The sequence below is a fragment of the Gymnogyps californianus genome, chromosome 3, assembly GCF_018139145.2.
Source record: "Gymnogyps californianus isolate 813 chromosome 3, ASM1813914v2, whole genome shotgun sequence".
NCBI classification, from domain to species: Eukaryota; Metazoa; Chordata; class Aves; order Accipitriformes; family Cathartidae; genus Gymnogyps; species Gymnogyps californianus.
Window position 1 is genome coordinate 76,776,957 of NC_059473.1, and position 24,486 is coordinate 76,801,442.

General features: G+C 40.6%; 2 protein-coding genes across 2 annotated transcripts in view; one reads left to right on the forward strand and one right to left on the reverse strand.

The window, feature by feature from the left end:
• FIG4 (FIG4 phosphoinositide 5-phosphatase) overlaps nucleotides 1-6,093 on the reverse strand; it is a 76,528-nt gene extending 70,435 nt beyond the window's left edge. The window contains exon 1 of the mRNA XM_050894976.1: nucleotides 6,022-6,093. Within this exon, the coding sequence (XP_050750933.1) occupies nucleotides 6,022-6,093 (72 nt within the window). The remainder of the gene's footprint in view (nucleotides 1-6,021) is intronic.
• A 1,849-nt stretch (nucleotides 6,094-7,942) lies between these two features.
• Nucleotides 7,943-24,486, forward strand: part of AK9 (adenylate kinase 9) — a 77,606-nt gene continuing 61,062 nt past the window's right edge. The window contains 7 exon segments of the mRNA XM_050893959.1: nucleotides 7,943-8,059; nucleotides 13,563-13,626; nucleotides 16,892-16,944; nucleotides 17,029-17,125; nucleotides 19,054-19,166; nucleotides 22,349-22,553; nucleotides 23,260-23,357. Of these exon segments, the coding sequence (XP_050749916.1) occupies nucleotides 7,943-8,059; nucleotides 13,563-13,626; nucleotides 16,892-16,944; nucleotides 17,029-17,125; nucleotides 19,054-19,166; nucleotides 22,349-22,553; nucleotides 23,260-23,357 (747 nt within the window).

A 24,486-nucleotide genomic window follows, 5' to 3' on the forward strand; every position in this document is an offset into this window, starting at 1 on the left:
AAGACATCTCTAGCATCTATGTTACCTCACCGGACCTTCACTGGACCTGTTCCTCGTTGAATTCTTATTTCTTAAATGAATATGGACAGAAAGTGTACACAATATACCATACAAGGTCTCATTACAGAGATACATTAGTATTTCTCATTAATGACCATACCACAAAAGACCACATCTGCCTTTTTCAGAGTTGTACTTCATCAGTGGCTCAACCTCCCACCCCTTCTTCAGATAAAATACCCAGATTCTCCTCTTCCTCCTCTACTGCTTCTGAATTGATAAACTCTCAACAGACTTTTATTGGTGTGTAATCTATCCTAAGGTGCATGAAGTTTTGTAGTATACCATTCTATTTTGAATTATTTCTTTTATCTGCTCCTGAGGGTCATCATCATTTCTTGCTATCTTGGGCTCTGATTATCCTAATTATTTGCAATATTTCAAAACTCTAATCAGAGCTGACCCACATTTTCGGCTAATTACATTACTGAAAATGCTGAAGTATATCAGTCCTAAAACCATTACTTGAAAAAAATCAACCCTATGAGATGATTCCTTATTCACTCCACACTAACTTCTCTACTAACCTCCCTCCTTCCATTAGCGAAGCCAGAGATTTTCCTTGGGCACTGCAGCTCCATAGAGGATTTGGTTTAAATACATAAGGCCATCTAATTTTTAGATGAAGATGTGCAAAACAACCAGGTTAATCTGATAGCATCTTTGTAAGTCTGGACTGCATTTTATGTTATTTACCTCTATTTTCAATTACTTCCCTAGAGAAAATTATGTACAGGACTTCAGAATGGATTAAATATTCTATTTGTCATGTTCCAGTCACAGCACCAGCCTTGACTTGAACAACTTGAAAACATTTACAGTCATTCCACTGTTTAGTACGCCTACGTCTTCAAATTTGCATGTTGAATATATTTAGTTTTATTTCTACCCCAACACTGATTGTTCCCTTTTTCATAACCTCATTCTTGTTACTCATTTTATCTTCACCCCTCGTTCAGTACATTCGTGCTCAAAGTAAATTCTTACTTTAAACGAGGAAAAATACTCATTTAGTTTTAGGGCCATAACAAACTTCATTTTGAAAATAAAAAATTGCGATAGAAAATACCTGTTTTTCTTCATCCTTCCGTTATATTAAAATACATCAATTTGTGATCATTTATCCACAAACCCCTCCTCACCATTCCATCCAGAAAAGTGGATTCACAACAAAACCAAATCTGCAAGAGTATCTCTCTCCTGTTGATCTAGTGACTACACGATGACACCCAGGACAACACAGGACAAAAGAAATAAAACATATGTTGCCAAAACAACTTAGGCAGACGTTTGAAGGCACGTCTTTCACATGCAGTGTGGTGTGACCACTTTTGAACTTTATTTTTGTTCTGCCTGAATAGCATATACCCTTCAAAACCTGTGGTGTTCTCATCACTGCTATTCCACCAAGTATCTGCCGTACTCATAAATGGTCTCAGATCCCACATACACCAGTTGATTAAGTTTCTCTATTTTACTGCCCATATCAAGACATTTAAGAGAGAAACAGTGCTTTCCCGAGTTTCACAAAACTGCTTCTCTTGTCCCAGCTCCATCCTCTGCTCCATCACATCATCGCCATTCCTGGAACACCATTACAGAGAGAATAGGACAGTCAGCCGAGAGGGCTGTCTTCTGCTAATGAAACCATTCCAGAGAGACCAAATTTCACAGCCACTTCTAGCTATAAAATTATGATAGTGAACAATCTACTGGGCAACCATTAGCTACTTTCAACATTTTTTAAATGCGTCAGATAACCATCTATATAAACCAGTGCACTTCATAATTCAGTAAAAATTCTGTAGCTTTTTCTGTGAAATCATCTTCTACATTAAAGTTGCTCCAATTTGACCACAGACTAACTTCAGCATTAAATAAGCAAACTTTGTTTTTGTTAATATAAAAACATTCAAATTATTTTTAGAAGAAATGAAATTAAAAAAAACCAAAACCAAACCCACATAGTTTTCCCTGGCGAAAAGGGCAGAAAAATCTACAGGTAATTATGCTAGTCACATTGCTTAATAAGCTTGTGCAAGTCATTTGGATACTGTGGAGATGGAGACTGTAGAAGAACCTGATTAGAATAAAATAATATTAATTAAGCCTTATAATATCCTGAAAGATAGGCAAGTGATATGCTTTTATAGAGACGGCACAAATTGACTTGTTCAATGTCACACCGCCTCAGAGGAATGATAATTTCCAATGAACTAACCTACAGCCTTCAGGTGGGCTTCATTTGGGGGATACACAAAAGTTCCATCTTTTCCTGAGGAAGAGAGGAAAATATCTTTTGTTTCTTATTAGCCATATTGCTGAAATATCTTTACTGCCCTCTGGTGTGCATTTCAGCAGTAAATATATGCATAAAATGAAAGATAATTGGCATTGATCTGAATACAACTGTTTCAGTTCATTTTTCTGACTACTTCTAAACAAGCCTTCAACTTCCCAGGACAAACAGGATATACAATTCACATCTCAATGACATTTATTGACCCAAAACATCAGTTTAAAAGGTAGGTCTCAGCACCTACCCTAAATATAAACGTTAATAGAAAATATACAATTTGGCTCTCTGCTGCTTCAATTGACACTGTGAATTCAGTTCTCCTCACCTCTAGGAGTCTTTCTTGTTTGACTCCAATAACACTACCAGAGCCTTTCCTGTTTGACTTAAGTAATGCTACTGTATTCTTAATTAAAAAAAAAAAAAAAAAATCAACCAAAAAACCCCTCCCTAAACCATTTCCACTTTCTCATCCATGTCACCTCTTTCTACTTTAAGACAGAGGGGTTTCACAGGAATAAGCAGTATGATCTGTGTAAACTCCACTGTTTCTCCCACTGCTGACAACTTAAGTCCTCCCTTCCTTGCCCACTCAAGGTCTCCACAAGGAATCTTAGGATACGGTTTCATGTTACCCTGTATCTGATAGAACTCCAGGTCCCACATGCTTACATTGTATCTAGCACGCATACGGCCTTAGGGAAATCAGAAGAGTAACCTGAATCAGGAGAAAGCAATTCAATTTTATGTCTGGGTGATGCTTCCGTCACACCAGTGACTAACTGTCACAGCTGGCAACTGCATGATTGTGAGATTTTATGCAAAGGAGGCTGCATGAGGGGTAGCTTGGGGAGAAGAACTGGGAACTTTTGTCAGCAGCTCAACGTGACACTGAATCAGCTGTAACAGCAAATTTCCCTCTAAAATTCTCTGTGACCTGATCAAGTCTGAAGTCCAGTTTTGGGCTCCCCAGTACAAAGCAGACATTGACATACTAGAGCGAGTCCAGCAGAGACCTACAAAGATGATCAGGAGGACAGAGCACATAATACATTGTGAGAGACTGAGAGAACTGGGTTCGTTCAGCCTTCAGAAAGCTTTGGCAGGATCTCACTGCTGTCTAAAACTATGTAACGAGAAGGCGTAGATAAGAGAGTCAAACTCTTCCGAGGGGTGAACAGTGGATGGCCAAGATGCAACGGATACAAGTTGAAACATGCAAAATTCCAACTTCATATGAGGAATTCCCCCCCACACACACTTTTTTTTTAAACCATGACGGTGGTCAAGCACTAGAACATGTTGTCTGCAGAGGCTGTAAAATGAGTAGTTATTTGGAGGTATTCAAAACTCAGCTGTACACAGCCCTGAGCATCATGCTCTTGTTGAAGCTGCTTTGAGCAGGGGGCTGGACTACATGATCTCCCGAAGTCCCTTCTAACCTACGTTAGTCTGTTAGTTTATTAAGTGCATCAACCCTTCTCAAATAATTACACCAAAATGATTCCTATAGCATTTTTCCTTTTGAAAAAAAGGACTAGAATTTGAATATCAAAACTCAAAGCGCTGCAATTCGCACTTTTTTATTTTTTAAGTAAGAACATAACCACATTCAGGGAAAATACTCCATTTTCATCACCCACAAGAAGCAACTGAAGAAACAGCTCTGAGACACCATTACTCAGCTGAGACATTTCAAATGGCATGTGCTGATCCACAAACCACTGCCTTTCACAGCTGATCAAAACCATCTTGCCTCCTGGAGCAACCAGGACTGCTGGATCTGCCCCTTACTGAATTCTGAACACAGCAATACACGGGCAAACCCGCCCATTCAGGCGGATACTGCCGGCTACCCCTAGCCAGATGTGAAAGACTGTCGTTCTGGAACAAACAGGATCAACTACAGAGGCCTTGAGAATTGTAGCTGGCTGACAGAACCCTAAAGCGTAGTATTGTCCCTGTAGATATAGCATGCTGTCTCTCAGCAACCGAGCCTTACAGCTCAGAGAGAAGCAAGCCAGATATCCATGCATGCCAGTCACAAGAAGCCAAATCTCAGCTATCTGAAGAGTAGCATGAGTTGTGAGCCAAGAACAACTCAACTCAGTACTTCAGGACCTGATTCAGGAATCATATTTCCCCACTGCCCTTCTCCCATATAGCAATAACTTAGCTGAAAATAAAACAACAGTGTTTTCCAGCAATGCTGAGTAAGATGATTAAGGCAGCCATCAAAATTCTTTTAGGCATAGGAAAAAAAGTAACATTCCAGAAAGCAAGAGTAACCCCAATTTTTTTAATTTACTGGTACCAATAATTCTGCATGCCTTAATCTTCCTCCTCTGTTTCACAAGCTGCTTAATGGGGAATTAGCACAAAAAAGCACAAACCTACTTCTGACAGAACCACAGCTGGAAGTCAGATTCTTCTTTATATTGGGACCATTCACGCAGGCCAAACTGCATTCCTTTCAGCCTACATGTTCCATTTTGGTAAGTTTTCAAGCGGCTACACTGACTTCAGTGTATAAACTATCTTTCTATTATCACTACAGGTAACGTCTGAACTTAGAACTAGAGCTAACTGTTGCATTTAAAGCCATGGTACCTAACTCTATCCAAAACTACCTCAAGTGAAAAAAGCCAACATACTACGAAACAAGAGAAACTACACAAAGAAATTTGATCGGGAGCTAAAGGATGATAAACACAGTGGTATTAGCTCAGGTTATTTACACCAAGAATCGGATTCTGACTCACACACGGTGCTCATCACATGGCTAAAGAAGCAATTACCGCTCAAACCTCCAATCCACTTTGCCCACGGCAAAAAGTACTGTGAACAGCACATCCCTACAGTTTCTCCAACAGAATATTAAGGAATGCTAAAAATCTTCAACAGCTTGCTTCCAGAGGTCAGACTGAAAACTCTGGAAGTTGCTCCACAAGCCATTCAGACAATGAGAACTGAAATCTCTCAGAAGTAGTAGACAGACAGGTGCGGGTGGTAACCACTTCAGCCATCCTGTTTAAATTCTTAATTCAAATCTTAACTCTTTAATTCTGGACAACTTCAGCTGTCCAGTTTTAATTCACCGCAGTATGCGAGCCAGCACTGTCAGCCTGGCTGAGCGACAACAGCCACACAACAAAACGAGCAGGCAGCGGCGCAAACACTAACAGCAGCAGCAACGTGGGGCCTAAACTTCCCGACCTCGCAGCCTGCAGCGCCCACGCTGCCCCAGCTGCCGCTCCCGCTGCCTGGCAGCGCAGGGGCGCGGGCTTACAGCACCGGGGAGCGCTGTACCGGCGTACGCTAACAGCACTTAGGTCAGAAACCAGCTCTTCGTTTAAGTCACGAGGCACAGACACGGCGAAGAATTTTTAAAACTTTTTTTAGTTATTCGTATGTTTTGGATGTGTGACAAAAAAAAAAAACCCAAACCAAAAAAAACCCAAAAACCCAAACCCCAACAAAAGAAGAGAGGTAAGGAACAGTTTTTGACAAGCTGCAGGCCAGTCAAGGCCAAGCCAGCACGACAGGGGAGCAGGGACACCCCCCCGCTCTGCCCCACGCACGGTGCGGCAGCTGCCAGCGCGGGGGCCGCCAGGCGAGGCTCCTCCCCGGCCCCCGGGAGCGGCGGCGGGGCAGACGCTACTTACAGCCCTGGTCTCGTACAGCACCAGCTTCTGCACTGAGCTGATCATGGGGGCGGCGGCGGCTGCCGCCGGCATGGCGGCCGCGCAAGGCTCGGGCCTTGCCCCGGCCCCAAGGCACGGCGGAGGGCAGGGGGGGCAGGGGGGCTGCCCGCCAGCAGTCGAGGGAAAAACCGAGCTCCTGCCGGAGGCGGGGGGGGGGGGGGAAACGACACAACGGGGCTGGGGACCGGGAACCAGCCCCCACTGCCGGGTGGAAGCCGGAAGTGCCGGCACGCCACCGCGCAGGCGCACCCACGGGCAGGCGAGGGAGAGCGCCTGCGCCGCCGCCTGAGGGGGGCGGTGGAGCCGCGTCACGCGTGGCCCCTCGGCAGCGCGGCTCCCGGCGCGGCGGGGGCAGGTCAGCGGGGCAGGCGAGGCGGCGGCGCCGTCAGCCGCTGCTCCCGCCGGGCCCCGCTCGTTGCGGGGTGCGGGGCGCGCGCGCGCGCTGCCGCCGCCGCCGCCGCCGGCGGGTCCGCCCGCAGGGTCAGCACCAGGAACAGCTCCGAAAGCCCCGTCCCCTCCCCGCCCCGCGGGAGCCCCGGCGGCACCTCCCTGCGCGGGGCGGGGGTCTCCGCCTCCATCCACCTCCCGAGGGGGCGGGGCGAAGGGAAGGAGGGCGGCGCTCTTCGGTTGCCCGGGTTACGGGCGTACACAAGGCGGTGGCGGCGGGGTGCGCGCGGCGGCCGTTGCGCCCTCACTCCTCTGCCCCCTCCCCTCGCACTTCGCTCAACGTAAGTGACACCCACACAGCCGCCCCGTCCCTGAGGGGCGCTGACCGGGGGGATCGGCTTTTAGTCGGGGCGGGGGGGACGACTCTGCTTTATTTCTTCGGTTTGATTGGGGTGGTTATTGTAATTAGGAAATTGCCCCTTCGTTGTAAAGGTTTGGGAAGGAGTGAAACTGCTGGCAACGCTGTGTAAAGTTCGGCCAGTGAGTTTCCGTGAGAGAAATGGAGGGTTGGTTTGTATGTGGTGGGTTTTTTAATACTAAAATACTGTCCCTATCATTCAGAAGGTCTTATTCTGAAAGTGTCAAAACGTTTCAGTTCGATGTTTCAAAACAAACTTTTTCAGATTTTCATCCTAAAGTAGAATTTTTTAATTTAAAAATGACTGGGGTGGGTAGGGGGTTGAGACTTAAGTGGCCCTCTAAGGAAAACGAGGAGGGTTTTTGCGTTCTTCAAACATGCTTCATCAAGATCCTCACGTTTTTGGACTCCATTTGTTTGAAAGGCCCGCGCAAATTTTGCTCCAGCTTACCTTAATTAGAAACTTGTTTCTGTTTCACTTTGTTGCATAGCGCTGGATGCATGATTTCTTGCAGTGCTGGAAGAGCTGGCGTTTATGAGAGGATTACAGAACAGATCATGACCCGTGATTTAATTCTGCAAAGCCTTATTCATGTACCTAGCTGTGGACACATCAAGTAGTTCCATTGACCATGATGGGGCTCTCCTGTGTCTGAAGTTCACAAGCGAAGGCCTTAGCAGGGCCATGGTTCAGGGGCCAGAGAGAAGTTACAACTGTGTGGTAATTGGAACAGGAAGGAAAAGGCCATGAAACAACTACATGCTGTTTAAAAAAGAGCAATAGGCAGTTTGAGAGTCAGGAAGAAGTCATTATCAACAACCATATAGTTGCAGCTGGGGACTGGGAGTACTTCCGACAATCCTTTATTTTTCGGAAGCAGTTCTTCTCTTAGTAATGGATGTATTGTGTATGTTCTCTAAATGCTTTTTCTTCTTCTAACAGCTTTTGTTACAAGGCAATTTGCCTTGTATCACGTTATTATTCAGTTCCATTTTTAAATATGTGTCATTTTACACATATGTAAGCTACTGTATTTTATAACAAGCTTTCTTTTTCCTCCCAATCTTAGACAATATATGGCTTCACAAGAGGAAAAACAAGCTCAGCCCTTTGCAGACATCTTCGATGAAGATGAAGCTGAAAAAGCCTTTCTGTTGTCCAAACCCACTTGCTTAATTATCCTTGGAAAGCCAGTAAGATGCCTGATAGAAGTTTTTTCTTCAGATATTCTGCTAACGATTTTACTTTTCCTTTCAAAACATCAGTTTAGTGATGCTGCCAAAAAGATCAAAGACCTACTTTTTTATCTTTTCCACTTTGCAAATCCTGCAGAGTGTGGTAAAGATTCTGATCTCATTTAATGAGGCCAATTTTTGGCCTGAGTGACCAGTCAATTACAATTAAAAGTGTTATTACTGTACTTGAAAGTCACATGTTGCTCAGAAAGTTTCTTCTCTGTTCACATTGGCAACTGGATTGTTTTTATGTTATTTCAGCATTCTGACTTTTAAAAAACTTGGCAGATTAAAGACATAAATAGGCATAAAAGAACCTTCAGGTTAATGTACTGACTTATAGACATGCAATGAGATATTAAGTATTTTAACTTTAATATTAAAACTTTGACGTAATTATATGTCATATATTTGGGAATGTCCTGGTTTCAGCTGGAAATGCAATTGCTCACCACCTGCTGACCGATGCCCAAGCAGCGATCCGCCCCTCCCGGCCAACTCCCCCCTATTTATATACTGGGCATGACGTTCCATGGTATGGAATATCCCTTTGGCTAGTTCGGGTCCGCTGTCCTGGCCACGCTCCCTCCCAGCTTCTTGCACACCTGCTTGCTGGCAGAGCATGGGAAACTGAAAAATCCTTGGCTTAAGATAAGCGCTACTTAGCAACAAGTAAAACATCAGAGTGTTATCAACATGATTCTCACACTAAATCCAAAACACAGCACTCTACCAGCTACTAAGAAAAAAATTAGCTCTATCCCAGCCGAAACCAGGACAGGGAAAAACTGAAATCCACCAAGGTGTCCTGATAAGGAGATTTGTGCTATATTTTAACTATAATTCAAGGTCTCTCTTTTTCTCAAATAATTTGTGGCCTCCTTTACTTAGGAAAGTTTGATGTTTTGTAATCCTAGACTTCTCAGATTTCTTTCTCTCAAATGTAGTTGACTCTATGGGTGGTTTTACATTAGTGCCTTAGTTTGCTGAAGGGGGTTCTTTTTTGGTGCAAGTTTGCCTTATGTCTATACTGAATCTGGTATGCACTTAAAGACACCACTGGTGCCCTGAAAGCTGCTTTCCTCTTGAACATTGCAGTTGCCCATGAAAGGTGCCTTCAGAGCACCCCACTTCCAGTGTGAACACAAGGTCCTCTAGCATCTTGCCCTCTGCATTTACGTGTGATTCCATTAGGTACCACAACAGAGCCTGAAATGACCATATGGAAATCTGCTTTGCGCTGCCTAGCAGGTAGAGAGATAAATGGTGTGCACCTAGAACTGGCAATCAACCCAAACTTCAGTGCCAGCTGACCCACCAAATCAAGCCCCAGTCCCTCTCTGCACCACACCACATACTAATGTAGAGCCATCCTATGTGGTGCAGTATGCCAGCATATAGTCACATGACGGTGGCAGATTATATCATGGGAAATGGCCATAATGTTAAGATGCGGCTACGTTTCCTTTCTTCAAAGACTTTGAGCAGGCTGTAAGGCTCCCACTCCCTAGTGTTTGCACAGGTCTGCATCCTTTCATACTCCTTGGCTTCAGTTGCTGGCTAACGCTTGACCGCAAATCTTTACATCTGACCAAACTGAGAAAGGAGGCAGGGTGGTGTTCTGCAAGTGGATGAGATGCAAACATCACAGTGAGACTGTATAAGGTGATAGCCAACAAGTGTGCCTTATGGTCACTGTGAGACTTGAAAGAGTGCGTTCAGCTCTGTAGAAAACTACAGTGGACTGGCTCATGTAGTTTTAAACAAACGTCAAATTTCTAACCTTACATGAAAAAGGTAACTTTACATTTTTATAGACCAAACCAGCATAAAATACTAATTGAAAGACAATGCAAAAACCATATAATAAATATATATTCTCATCTGGAATCATTGCCTTCAGTAGATGCTTGATAATAATACAAATTTTAACAAAGGGTTGAAATTGCACAGGCCTGGCCAGGAAGGCAGGGAATTAAATATTCTATTTTTATGATAATATATTTTATTTATATGATGTGTAGAGCATCTATCTTATTTAAGATATATCTTTAAGTTAAAAATATAGTTTCATTAAAGCAAAACCAAATCATAAAATCATAGAATCATAGAATGGTTTGGGTTGGAAGGAACCTTAAAGATCATCTAGTTCCAACCCCCCTGCCATGGGCACTAGACCAGGTTGCTCAAAGCCCCATCCAGCCTGGCCTTGAACACTTCCAGGGAGGGGGCATCCACAACCTCTCTGGGCAACCTGTTCCAGTGCCTCACCACCCTCACAGTGAAGAACTTCTTCCTTACATCTAATCTAAATCTACCCTCTTTCAGTTTAAAGCCATTACCCCTTGTCCCATCACTACATGCCCTTGTAAAAAGTCCCTCTCCGGCTTTCTTGTAGGCCCCCTTTAGGTACTGGAAGGCTGCTATAAGGTGGCCCCAGAGCCTTCTCTTCTCCAGGCTGAACAACCCCAACTCTCTCAGCCTGTCTTCATAGGAGAGGTGCTCCAGCCCTCTAATCATCTTCATGGCCCTCCTCTGGACTCGTTCCAACAGGTCCATGTCTTTCTTATGCTGGGGGCCCCAGAGCTGAACACAGTACTCCAGGTGGGGTCTCACGAGAGCAGAGTAGAGGGGGAGAATCACCTCCCTTGACCTGCTGGTCACGCTTCTTTTGATGCAGCCCAGGATACAGTTGGCTTTCTGGGCTGCAAGTGTACATTGCCGGGTCATGCTAAGCTCCTCATCAACCAACATCCCCAAGTCCTTCTCCTCAGGGCTGCTCTCAATCCATTCTCCGCCCAGCCTGTATCTGTGCTTGGGATTGCCCCAACCCATGTGCAGGGCCTTGCACTTGGCCTTGTTGAACTTCAAGAGCTTTGCAGGGGCCCACCTCTCAAGCCTGTCAAGGTCCCTCTGGATGGCATCCCTTCCCTCCAGCGTGTCGACTGCACCACACAGCTTGGTGTCGTTGGCAAACTTGCTGAGGGTGCACTCAATCCCACTGTCCATGTCACCGACAAACATGTTAAGCCACACCGGTCCCAATACTGACCCCTGAGGAATGCCACTCGTCACTGCTCTCCACTTGGACATCAAGCCATTGACTGCAACTCTTTGAGTGCGACCATCCAGCCAATTCCTTATCCACCAAGTGGTCCATCCGTCAAATCCATGCCTCTCCAATTTAGAGACAAGGATGTCATGCGGGACAGTGTCAAATGCTTTGCACAAGTCCAGGTAGATGATGTCTGTTGCTCTTCCCTTATCCACCAACACTGTAACCCCATCGTAGAAGGCCACCAAATTTGTCAGGCACAATTTGCCCTTAGTGAAGCCATGTTGGCTGTCACCAATCACCTCCTTATTTTCCATGTGCCTTAGCACAGTTTCCAGGAGGATCTGCTCCATGATCTTGCTGGGCACAGAGGTGAGACTGACTAGCCTGTAGTTCCCGGGTCTTCCTTTTTTCCCCTTTTTAAAAATGGAGGTTATGTTTCCCCTTTTCCAGTCAGTGGGAACTTCCCTGGACTGCCACAGCTTCTCAAACAGGATGGATAGTGACTTAGCCACTTCATCTGCCAGTTCCCTCAGGACCCACGGATGCATCTCATCAGGTCCCATGGACTTGTGCACCTTCAGGTTCCTTAGATGGTCTCGAACCGGATCTTCTCCTACCGTGGGCAGTTCTTCATTCTCCCAGTCCCTGCCTTTGCCTTCTGCGACTCGGGCGGTGTGGCTGGAGCACTGGCCAGTGAAGACTGAGGCTAAAAAGTCGTTGAGTACCTCAGCCTTCTCCGTATCCCAGGTAACCAGGTCTCCTGTTTCCTTCCGGAGAGGGCCCACATTTTCCCTAGTCTTCCTTTTATCACTGACATACCTATAGAAGCTTTTCTTGTTGCCCTTAATGTCCCTGGCCAGATTTAATTCTATCAGGGCTTTGGCTTTCCTAACCTGATCCCTGGCTACATGGACACCTTCTCTGTATTCCTGCGAGGCTACCTGTCCTTGCTTCCACCCTCTGTAAGCTTCCTTTTTGTGTTTGAGTTTGTCCAGGAGCTCCTTGTTCATCCATGCAGGCCTCCTGGCGTTTTTGCCTGACTTCCTCTTTGTTGGGATGCATCGCTCCTGAGCTTGGAGGAGGTGATCCTTGAATATTCACCAGCTTTCTCGGGCCCCTGTTCCCTCCAGGGCTTTATCCCATGGTACTCTACCAAGCAGATCCCTGAAGAGGCCAAAGTCTGCTCTCCTGAAGTCCAGGGTAACAAGCTTGCTGTGTGCCCTCGTCGCTGCCCTAAGGATCTTGAACTCCACCGTTTCATGGTCACTGCAGCCAAGGCTGCCCTGGAGCTTCACATTCCCCACCAGCCCCTCCTTGTTGGTGAGAACAAGGTCCAGCACAGCACCTCTCCTCATTGGCTCCTCCATCACTTGGAGAAGGAAGTTGTCATTAACACATTCCAGGAACCTTCTGGATTGCTTATGCCCTGCTGTATTGTCCCTCCAACAGATATCGGGGTGGTTGAAGTCCCCCATGAGCACCAGGGCTTGTGAACGTGAGGCTGCTCCTATCTGTCTATAGAGGGCCTCATCCGCTCGGTCTTCCTGGTCAGGTGGCCTGTAGCGGTCCCCCACTATAGTGTCACCTGTCCCTGCCCTCCCTTTAATCCTATACATGTATTCTCATCACACCTGTAAGATGTAAGGTATGAGTAGGCTGGAGTGTTTGCTGATACGCTGTTAACTGGGAATGTGATTTATTTGTGTTTTTTTACTATTTTTTAATCACAAAATTTATCTAGGGCAAACAGACTGTCAAAAAAGGTCGTCTTGTATGCCCTTGAAAAAAGGGCATAATCCTAAAGACGGAAGATGGTGAGATTTGCAAAATCCCATTCAGGTAGCTGTACTCTTGGAGGCCTCATTACTCTTGGTTATGTTGGTTCCTCAGGATTCATGTAAGTGATAAAATAAATATTTTGTCAGTATCTAAACCAGATTTGTGGACTAACAAGGGCAATTTTTACATATTCATTGTTTTAGTCAAAGAATACTATCCCTATGTATCTTACTCAGAAACAGCTGAACAGGTTTGCGTCATAATTTGCTTTGAGACTGAAGATAATAAATTTCAGTCCTAAAGAGTTTCTCATAGGAATTTATGGGCAAATCATAGCTGATTTTTAGATAGAGTTACTCAGCAACAAAGTCAGTATAATTACTTTGGAGATAATTAACTGCAAAGGGCAGTAACAGTATATTAGCAATGCTAGGCAGTATAAAATAAAAGATGGTATTAAAAAGAGTGTTTGTGTTTGCCCAGTGCGTAACTCAGAGGCCCTAATCCTGATGGTAGCTTTTAATTGTTTTTATCGTATGAAAATATATTCTTTATTGTGTAACATGTTTGGGTTTTTTTTCCTTCTGCCTGTTTTTCTTTTAAATGTGTATTTTTCATTTTAAGGGTTCTGGAAAGAAAACATTAGCTAGAAAACTAGCACAAATATGGAAATGCATTTTCATAGAAGGTAAACATACACTATATTTGGAACATTGCATTGGGTTTATAATATCTTTTGGTTTAGAATATCCTCGCTGTTCTCTGTAATTCAAAATGGCATGTTTCTGATTGCAGTAAAGACTACTGATAAGGACCAAGTAACCATTTTGCCAGAAATGCAATTGCTGAAAAATGGCCTTTAGTTATAGAGAGGTTTAGAAAATAGCTTGCCTTCCCCCCCCGCCCCCCCCCCCCCGAAGGGGATGTATCTAACACATAATAATCAAATTCTATTCCCAGTCCTGTAAGGTGATTCATGTGACCCTTCTTGTTCACATGGAGGCAACTCATTCAGCTCCAGAGAGCACAGAGATTTTCCAATACAGACCATGAAAAAATAGGAGGATCTTTCCTTTCTGTTTGTGCAGTGCCTAATACAAGGGGGGATATACTCCAGGAAACAGAAGCATAGCTTTTCTATCAGTATAAGTAATAATGGAAGGAATGGGAGCTGGCACTTTCAAATTTCTAAAACAGAAATATCCGATGGCTTATTTCAGGAGGTGTAGTTAATTTCTCCCACCCTGCATTTACCAGAATACAAGATATCATTTCATTTTATAAGCTATCCAGCTCCATTTCTGACAGTCCCTCTCATGAAAGACTTTTGAAGATCCGTAGAGTAAAATCTGTTACTTACAACATTATCTTATTCCCTATCAACACATCGCTAGAGATTTTCTTTTCATTTCGAGGCATCTCAGCAAGAAAGTAGGTTCCTACAAAAAACAATTAAGTCTCTGGCAGTTTTCTTTTGTACTAATTTTGTCAGCAGTAACTAAAAAAATATTAAAAAATCTGTAATTTTTTTAAAGCCCTGGTAATATTTTTGTATCCGTGACATTATAATTCAGAAATCTTGATTCATTCACTTACGTTTTATGAAAAAAGAAGACTTTTCCACCAGATTTGTCCTACCAGTTTGAAGGCTAATATAATCTTTTTAAGTAGAAGAAAAGAAAGCACATAATAACCTTAACTATGAAGCAATTTCTTGAGTGCCTCTTTGGGGACACCAAATTATATATCTGATTTTATCGTATATATGTGTACAGTTGTTCTGATTATGAACTAACTCTTTATATATCGATTTTCATTACATTTTTTCTTTTAAATGTGCCCCTTGGTATTTTTTATTGTTCTAATAAAAGCCCTCTATTGGACAGTGTAACACTTCATATTCCTGTGAATATATAGGGTTATTTATCAAATGAAGTATCTTTATCTTATTTTGAAGATTTGGAATTATAATATGGTAAAATTCAGTTTTAATAAGGTGCTTTTTTGACTTATGTAAATATAGAATTTTTAATTCATAGGATTGTCTAACAAAAAATGAATACCTGGTCCAAAACATGTATCAGACCAAAATTGGAAGGGACCTTAGGAATGTAGTTAAGCCAATCCACATTGTTTGAATGTATTTAAACCATTACTGACAAATGTCTATCAAGTTTGTTTTTAAAAATCTCTAGGCAGTCTCTCTCTGTAACACAGTTTTTGCCGTTAGAAAGTTTTTCTTAATGACTGATGTAAATCTCACTTACTGCATTTTTATGCCTTGTTTCTAGTAGATTGAGAATTACTCTTTTCTTCTTTTGCTCATGATATTTCTTTTAATCTTCTTTTGTCTAGTGTACCCACACATGTGTACACACACACATTCCTTGAACTTTTGCTAATAGGTTTTTTTCATTTTCCACCTCAAAAAAGAAAGAAACAAAGAAATTCAACGTACATAAACATGAATAATTTATGAAGAAAGGACCTCCAGAGGTCACTGAGTCCAACCTTCCACTCAAAGCAGCATCAACTAGAGAAGGTTGCTCAGGGCTGTGTCCAGTTGAGTCTGGAGTATCTCCAAGGATGGAGACTCCACCACCTCTCTGGGCAACAGTTTCCAATGTTTGACCACCTTCATGATTAAAAATTGCTTCCTAATTACGCCATTGGAATTTCTCATGTTCCTACTTGTGTCTGTTACTTCCTGTCCTATCTGCACTTCTGCGAAGACGGTAGTTCTGTCTTTGTGCCTTCCCATTAAGTAGTTTTAGACAGCAATAAGAGCTGTCCTGTTTTCTCCAGGCTGAACAAGGCCAGTTCTTTTGGCCTCTCCTAGTACGTTCAACGCTTCTAATCATCTTGGTGCCCTCCACTGGACTCGCTTCAGTGTGTCCATATCTGTCCTGCACTGTGTTATTTATTTAAAAAATAATCCAAGATAGAGAATTATTAAATAGGAAAGGTGTTCACAGTCTTTTTAATTTGACAAAATACTTTCTATCCATTTATCCAATGAATAGGTCAATACTCATAAATAAAACAGGACCAGGGTACACGTACAGTGCTGATTTTCAGTTGTCTGTACTGTTTGTCAGTACGTTCCCTGTCTCAGTTTTGGCCCATGGGAAATATTGCTCTCCCGAACACCCATTCATAGTATGAGGGATAGTATGTGCAACAGTCATCTTTACTAGTAGGAACAGTTTGAAAACAGCCACTATGTTTTGGGAAGAAAGATTTTAGCTGTATAGGCATGAGCCACCTGGCTTCAGGACCTTTCCCTGGCCTGGTTTATTAGTAATATAGATGTAGCCTTAAGGGTCATTCTTGAAAACTTTCATTATGTATCTGCTTATTTCAATGGTATAGAAGTGTGAAAGACTTCCAGGATCATTCTGCTATGATGTCACTGTCCACAGAGAGAGAGGGCAGGTCTTTGAATTTCATGAGTGTCAAATTTAGTATTTATTTAATTTTAGATAATATAATAAGACTATATAAGGAGTAGGTTTTTAAGGGCTTTTTTAAAGCAGATGGTTTTGTGTGTCTAAACAGTTCTTTTTCTAAAACTTGCTTTTAAAATTTGGGAAGTGTTTGAGCTCAAATACTCATCTCTGGATTACACAGCAGTAATGCTGTTTGATATAAATCAGTAGTTAAAATAATCCTGCAAGGCTGCTGTTGTGCATTTGTCTGCAGTATCTATAGGGTTAAATTGTAGGGAAAAACATCTACCCAGACATTGCCAGAAGGCACCAAGTTCTGGATGGACAAAATTTAATAACAGCCCTAAATATAATGGGTGTTCATTCAAAAATAGTCTGGTTGCTTGGAGCACACATATATACTCCTATGTGTGTGCGTATGTATGTATCTGCGTATACTTGTCTGTATATAAAATATTTTTTATTAATTATTTTAATTTTATTCTGTCTGATGTGCTTCCTCAGCTTTGGAAGTAATTCAAACAAATATTCATGAAGAAACAGAATATGGGCTTAAGGTAAAGGTCTAATCTTCTGGTAAGTTTTGTTACATTCTTGACAAATACATATTATATGAGACTATGTTTTGCATTTTACCTTAGTGTCAAGAATTGCTTTTTAAAGGTCAAAGTATTTCTGAAGAACTGGTTACAGAAATGATTCTGAAAAAGATTGAGTCACCAGAAGTTGCTCATTTTGGTAAGCATATTTGTAGCCTAAACTTCTTAGAATGAGCTAGCTATAATTTTGACACACTTTGCATCCATTACTGCTCAAATATAATTCATTTTGTATTAGACGGTAGCACTTTTTCTTGTGCTCCTCAGGTTGTGGAATATCTGTAAACTGAGAGTGTACTTAGGGATTAATTTACCAATATGGGAGATCAGAAAGTGTCATACCAGTCCTATGTTGTGTTAATTTTGAGAAAATTGATTTGCCCCAAATTTTAAGTATTGCTATGACTCTCATTTGACAATATTATCGGTTAGAAAAGTTTTAGGATTTAAAATACAGATTTTTTTTTGCTTGAATACTTCTATAACAACAACAACAACAACAAAAAACACCAGCAAAAATATTTTAAACATTTAAAATAATGAAAAAGAAGGAGAACTGATTATTGAAAATGCAAAGTATTGCGGTCTTTTTTTTTTCCTTACAACATTGTTTATTCCCTTTGCATTTTGTCACTGAGAGTAAGTTAGATGAGAATAGTATTGGTAGTGGTAATAATTCTTTTTGAGGAAAGATTATGTTAATCGAGGCTGTTAAGACTAGTGCTGCAGATCTTGCTAGAGTCTGAACCTGCTTTCCTGAAGAGAAAACAAATATACTGCTAAGTAGAAAGAAAGTAAAAGAAAATGTAGTTTCTTTTTCTGGTGCTGACTTTTATTTGAAATTTCCATTATAGGAGAGAGACAAGTGTAGTGCCAAGAAAATGTTAAGTTTCTACTGCTCTGGAAACTAGCACGCTTCTGTAAGCTTTCAGTTGCAATGGTTTTTGCTCCTTCTCTAGTCCAAGACTCAACAGTTTTGCAAAAGGTGCAGCCTTACCTGGTGAAACCAAGCTTTTAAAACAGTAGGCAAAAGACAGAGAAATAGGGAAGAAATTTAAAAGATGAGATGATGAGGAAACAAAAATTTGAGGGAAGAAGTAGCAGCAGAAATGCCAGTCTCTTAATACATATGTCAGGACTTTAATAAAAGCCTCAAGAGACGTCTGTGTTATCTGAGTTCCCCACTTTGAGTCAGTCTGATGATAAATGCCTAAGATGTGTGTATCACAGAGGACCACAGAGATCCTAGAGACTGTAAACATGCCTATAAAGTTGATAAAAGTTTGGTTCTTGTAGCCAAGCCATTTTCTGTATTACAGATGCCCCAAAGTAGCAAGGAATAGAATAACCTACATCCCCACTATTTTTCCTACCAAGTAGAACTCATCTCCAAAACCAATTTTTGTTAAGTATTTTCTAGTTCTAATGACTTTTTGTTTAGCAACTATTATCTTAATATAATCCTTGGAAAGCTTAAGTAGGCTTTGAGCAGGAACTAATCAGTCAATTAATTTTTCTTTATAATAGTGCCTCCTTTTGAGAGGATTTAACATCCAGGAGCACTAGGTATCCCAGAAAGAGTTGTTCAGGCTCCCTTTATTGCCTATAGAAGCGAAGACCTTTAAAGGTTGTACAAAAAGCCCAGACTCCTAGTTTAAGTGCTTTGTATCATACAGTGGCTACTTTTTGCAATACCTTTTACAAAGTCTTTTAGTGGCAAAAAATGGTCACTAAAAGCTCGTTACTTTTTAGGCACTACAATGTCTGAGCTAGGCACATGAAGCAGGTGGTCTGAGTATGACCTTTAATGTCTACATATTTCTTATATTTCTTAACTGAGTTAACAAACTTTGAGAGTCCTATATCAAGTTGAAAACTACACACTTTTTTGTCTGTATTTCACCTGAAGTAGACATGGGTGCATAATTTTTTTAATAGTGTTATGTCATGTACATGGTTTAAAATTCTGCCACTAAATAGATGTATTGTTTAACGGAGATAAGTATAACTAGTCCTATATTTGACATAACCTTCTAAAAGATATATTTAATAAAATGTATTCGGCAGGTTATGTTCTCAGTGGATTTCCTTCTCTCTCAGAGGAATACATGACTGTTTCACAGCAAATAGAGAAAATAAAGAATCTAAAATTAAAACCGGATATCCTGATTAACATTAAGGTAATGTCATCTTCAGTAACTTGCTAGTAATTTTTCTGATTATTAGTACACTCATATGCTGCATAGGTCAAAAGATAATATTTTCCCCTGTGCATTTGAGTATAGTATTTATTGAGGAATAATAAATTGTTCTCTTTTATATTGGAATGGAATTATCCTAGTTTGTTCCATTATACGCATTGCTCATGTAAAATAACGAACGTTTCCTAAAACTTCAGTAGCGGTTACAGTCTTTGCACCTCTACCGATTAGAAGATACAGGTTTTCAAGAAAAGAAAACTTTGAATAACATGATTATTATGGGATTTTGGATACATGTACATCTGCCATTCATGTATTTCAGGAAGAAACTTTTTATGTATGGAAGTTAGAAAGCAAATTGTTTTATTTTTTACTTACTAATTGTGAAACTGCTTCTGAGTCATTATTAATTCATCTCATTTACAAATCTCAATTTCTTCATAAGTAATAATGTGACATACCAGATACTTTACAAAAGTGACTCTGATATAACCAGAGAAACATAAATCATTGTTAGTGAAGGATTAAGAGGGCTTTCTCAATGTAACTTAAAAGAATGGACTTGCTGGCTACGTCCGTATTAGTAAATAAAACAAGGCAAGAGCGACTCTTCAGACATCAGGCCAACTGCTTTGGCAGAACACAGCTAACCTGTCTTGTTAGTCAGAATGGGGTGGCCGTGTCCAAACTGCCCGCTAGGAAAGGCCCTAGGCCTGTGCCATTCTCCAGATTGTGCCCAGCTGTTCACCAGGGAGAATACTAGCTGGCCCACACCAAACTTTGCCAGACTCCATGCAGACAAAGTAACGGTATGTATAACAAGGGTTCAGGCCCTTCCTCTTGCAATATTTTATTTATTATCAACTAGATTATTTCCATCTTTTACTCTGAATGTGCAGAATGAGCTGCTGAGGCAACTCTGAATAATCAGCCTCTGGTGTGGTGCTCCATTCTCGTTGGGATTTTTATTCTAGTTGTCATATCTATGTGGTTTGTCAGATGCTAAGCTTCAGTGCATGGACCTAGTCTATCACTTTGCCAGATTTAAGTGCATGTGTGTTTTAATTCCATACTTTTGAAACTTAATTTGTTTGACCATGCATAATGAAAATTTGTGAATGTCTACTTCAACCCTTTTTTTCTATGCTCATGGAAAGATCTTAAAACATCAGAGAAACATATTTTTGTGCTGCTTTTCAGGCAGTTTTGATTTTTTCAGCTACAGAAAGTCAATTTTTGTTTTAATCCCAGATAGTGAGAAATCCCAGTTCTTGAGAATATATGTTGTATAGTTTCATGTGCAACAGTACAAATAGAAGAGTGATACTAACTACACTAGAAAGAAAACAGAATTCTTGACTTCATGTAGTTACATCATCTTCTCCTCTGGGAAGAAGACTGAGACTGAATGCTCATTAAAAATCCTTGCCCCAAAGTCAAATGAATAATTTTGCCTTTGATTTCAGTGGGTTCAAGCTGTTTTCACAGATATGTCAGGATTGTAACCATTTTCATTACATCAAAAAGAAAGGAAGAAGGGAGATTCTAGATAAGTCTGGGAATCATGAAATACTGTTATTAGCAGACTAATTTAGAGACATTTCATCTCTCCAAGAAAAAGGACAGAAAATGCACCTTTGAAAAAAGAACCATATCTGATCAAATTTCTCCTTCCCTATTTCAAAATGTGCTATGTCACACAGCAGTCATGTCAGCTGTATGACTCACCATAGAAATATAGAAATATCCTAAAGTATTGTAATACTTCAAAGGATACCTCAGGAAATGAGTGTAGTGGGCCTATTGCTAGCAATGTGATCTCAAAAGCTCTGTATTTTCTGTAGAAATCAATTCTCCATTTCTGTTACAATTTGACCTTAACAACTACAATATTTTCTTGTTATCTCAGGTTTTTCATATATGTTTGAAGGGTAGGTATTAGTGATTTAGAAAGGAAGAATGATTTTTTTTTTTTTTTTTTTTTTTTTTGGGCCCCACCCTCAGTTCCATAGTAGAATTTTAAGATACCCATCTTAAGACCTGTTGGAGATCTGGGGACTCCAAGTGTGTATTAATGCAAGTACAATTTAGGACAGGTCAGATAGAAGCTTTATTAACTATGATCATAGTGAGCGAACATTCAGACAGCATCTCCCCCTCTGCTCACCTGTTCTCTGCTAAGTGATTGCAGAGACCCAACCAGCTTTTTCTTTCAGAAAAAAAAAAGAAAGAGGTGAGGAAAACCAATCCTTTCAATGTTAACGAAGTCAGGTATCCGTCCCTGGAATGGATGGACTCCTTAAGTAGCTTGCTAGCAGCCACAATTCTAAGAAGGAATCAAACAGTATGTAATGTGACAACGTAGAAAGAAGGCTCTCCGTGGAGCCTATAGGAGTGGCACACCCAGTATTATCTTAGCTCAGAAGTGGGGAGGTGGAAACAGTCACAGACTGTTCGCTTTTAGTTGAAAGGAATGTTTTAGTTAGGGTAAATGTTTTAATTAGGATGTTTAGTTAGGAATGTTTTAGTTAGGATAAACTTCTTAGGCAGACCTCTCAAATCTTAAATATTAATAATTTTACCACCACAGACCACATCCAGATTTATCTGTGTTTAATGTTAAACTAGATTTGTGTCTGCAGGGCTTTTTATGGAAAGACCATTGCTTACTTTCCAGAGCTCTCAACTGCTGAACTCCTTTAGCCTCTGACACTATGCTTTTGGGTAATAGTAGAGCTCTGAGAGGTCAGAGGCACCTAGTAAAAATTGACTTAATCTTGCTCAAGTCCAAAGCACTTTGGCGTTAATTGCAAAAGCAACCACAAGCCTGTCTGCAAAATACTTTTATCCATAAACTACACCTACACTTGTTATACTACAAGGTATAACTTGCATGGCAAAATATGCTCAAGTCATGGCTACACTCCTGATATGGAATATAAAATGCAGATGGGGAAAAACTATGCAAGTGTTTAAGTCTTTCTTTAATATTTGCTGCTTTTGAAAATCTCGTGTTTACTCAGAATGTTATTGGAGAAGAAATTTATGAATCCAAATATTTGCCAAACAGTCTCCTACCACCATTCTGCAGTTTCAGGAAAAATAATATTATTATAGCAGTACAATAAACACATTATTTCCTTTTAATTATTCCTTGCTAGTGTTCAGATTATGACTTATGCCAAAGAATATCAGGACAAAAGCAACACCCTGATTCAGGGCACGTGTATCAGAGGAACCAGTGGGATCCTGACTTTATTGAAAAGCATAAGAAAGAGAAAGATCAGCATGAAGAAGAGAATGAAGAAGAAGATGAAGAGCAGGAAGAAGAAGAGGTAAATATTGCTAATTTCTAAACAGTGCAAAGTATTCTAATGTACTCCAGACAAAGCAGAACAAATTCTGATATTCTAAAATATCACCATACTACATTATGAATTAATTTTGCTCAACTTTAATCTTAATTCAGTTTCTGTTCTGCTTTAAGAAATGTGGGATAATACTTAAATGGTAGGTTTAAATGACAGCACATGGTGATTATTGTATAGCTTAACCTGGATTCAGTCTCTAACTCGGAAGTCACTGAACTGTTTCTTGCCATAAGTTAAAATGGTGTATCAGGAGAATGGTGACTCTATATTGTCTGTTTCTTGGTCTAAGCAAATAAAAGAGTTCTTAATTTTTGTTTATTGTAGCAAGTTTTACTAGTATTTGCAGGATACTAGCTTGTTTTCTCATTTTGGTGTTAGACTACTACAAATGCATTTTCTTTTTTTTCATGAGGGTATTAATTTTTAATTCGGGTTGAATTGTTCTGGTTTATAATGCTGGCCAGAGATTTATCAATGCAAGTTCTAGGCACATTCCTCTCAATTTGCAGAAACTACACTTCATCAGGATAGGATCATGGTCAGCAATCACTGGACTAATATGCATTGCAATACTCTGGAAAGCTACTTTATTTACCTTTGAGTAAAGACAAAAATTAGTTTAGTACATTATTTTATTTCTGTATCTTGAAATATTTAACTTTTCATTCTGCAGACTGCAGAAGATCCACTTATGATGTCAGAATTTTTGCATCAATTAGTGCAGAGGCCTGAAGATATTCTTGAAAATGCAGAGGAAAGAGTTGGAATGTATAAGGATATAATGCTTCATCCTTTAGAAGTAAGAAAAAGCAAAATAATATGATTATGCATAACAAAAGATTTTTTTAAAATATCTTGCACTGTTTTCTTTTTTTTTTTTTTTTTTTGTTTGAGATTTATTGTATGGAGGTGGGCACAAGGCATGCTACAACATACCCCCAGGTTCTGAAATTCATACTGAAATCAATGATACAAAGTTGTCATCTGTAGCTGTTGTTTCTACTCTGGAGTCAAGATAAAGTAATCCACTTCGAGTTTTAAAAGTGAAACCATACCTGCCACCACGGATGCTTCCTAAATCTAGGAAGTGAAGTATTTGAAGAGCCCAGTGCATCATCACCATTACCAGAGTCCATTCTAGCATGCAATCCCGTAAGAAATCTGCCCTTTGCATCCATATCCTTCCACTCCAATAGATTCTCTTCCTCACCTACTTCATTGCCTGCAGATTTATATACACAATAATTAGCCCATCAGTTTGCTTTATCACCTATTTAATTTCTGCAGCTGTGACATTGTTTTTTTGTTTCCTTGTTGTGTTCAGGAAAGTTGGATTTACTATGTATCTTCCCCCCCCCCCCCAAAACCCCAAGAACAGGTCCAAAGCAATAATTTGTTCTTTTCTTTTTTCTTTTTTTTTTAATCTCCTGGTACAAGCAACTGCAAAAGCCTCATGTTTGCTGCACACTTGACAATTACTTTTATTTATGCCCTTCAATTTCCCTATGGATTAGATAAACCTATAGATAAAATTGTGTAAAACTGGCATAATGTTCTTTGCTAGGGTAACGAACTTGTTACTGCTGTGAAGGGGAAAGCAAAAAATGTGATATCTTTAATCATTATGCAATCTCACATGGATTTCTTGTAAGCAAACTAACGGAAAGTTGTTTAGATTCAATTACTTTAGGATGTACACCAAACTTCAACACTTTCAACACATTCCACTAGTTGGTAGGTCTTACTTAGGCTTCACTAATGATGAATGTATTAGTGAACATACTTAGTGGTCCACTAATACATTAAAAGAACATAGGGGTCTATCACTGGCCCAGGTAGAGGTTGAGATGATGAAACTGGAAAAAAAGCTTATAAGATGTGCCGTTTGCGCTGAACTGGGATAGGCAGAAAGAACTTTGGAGAACAGA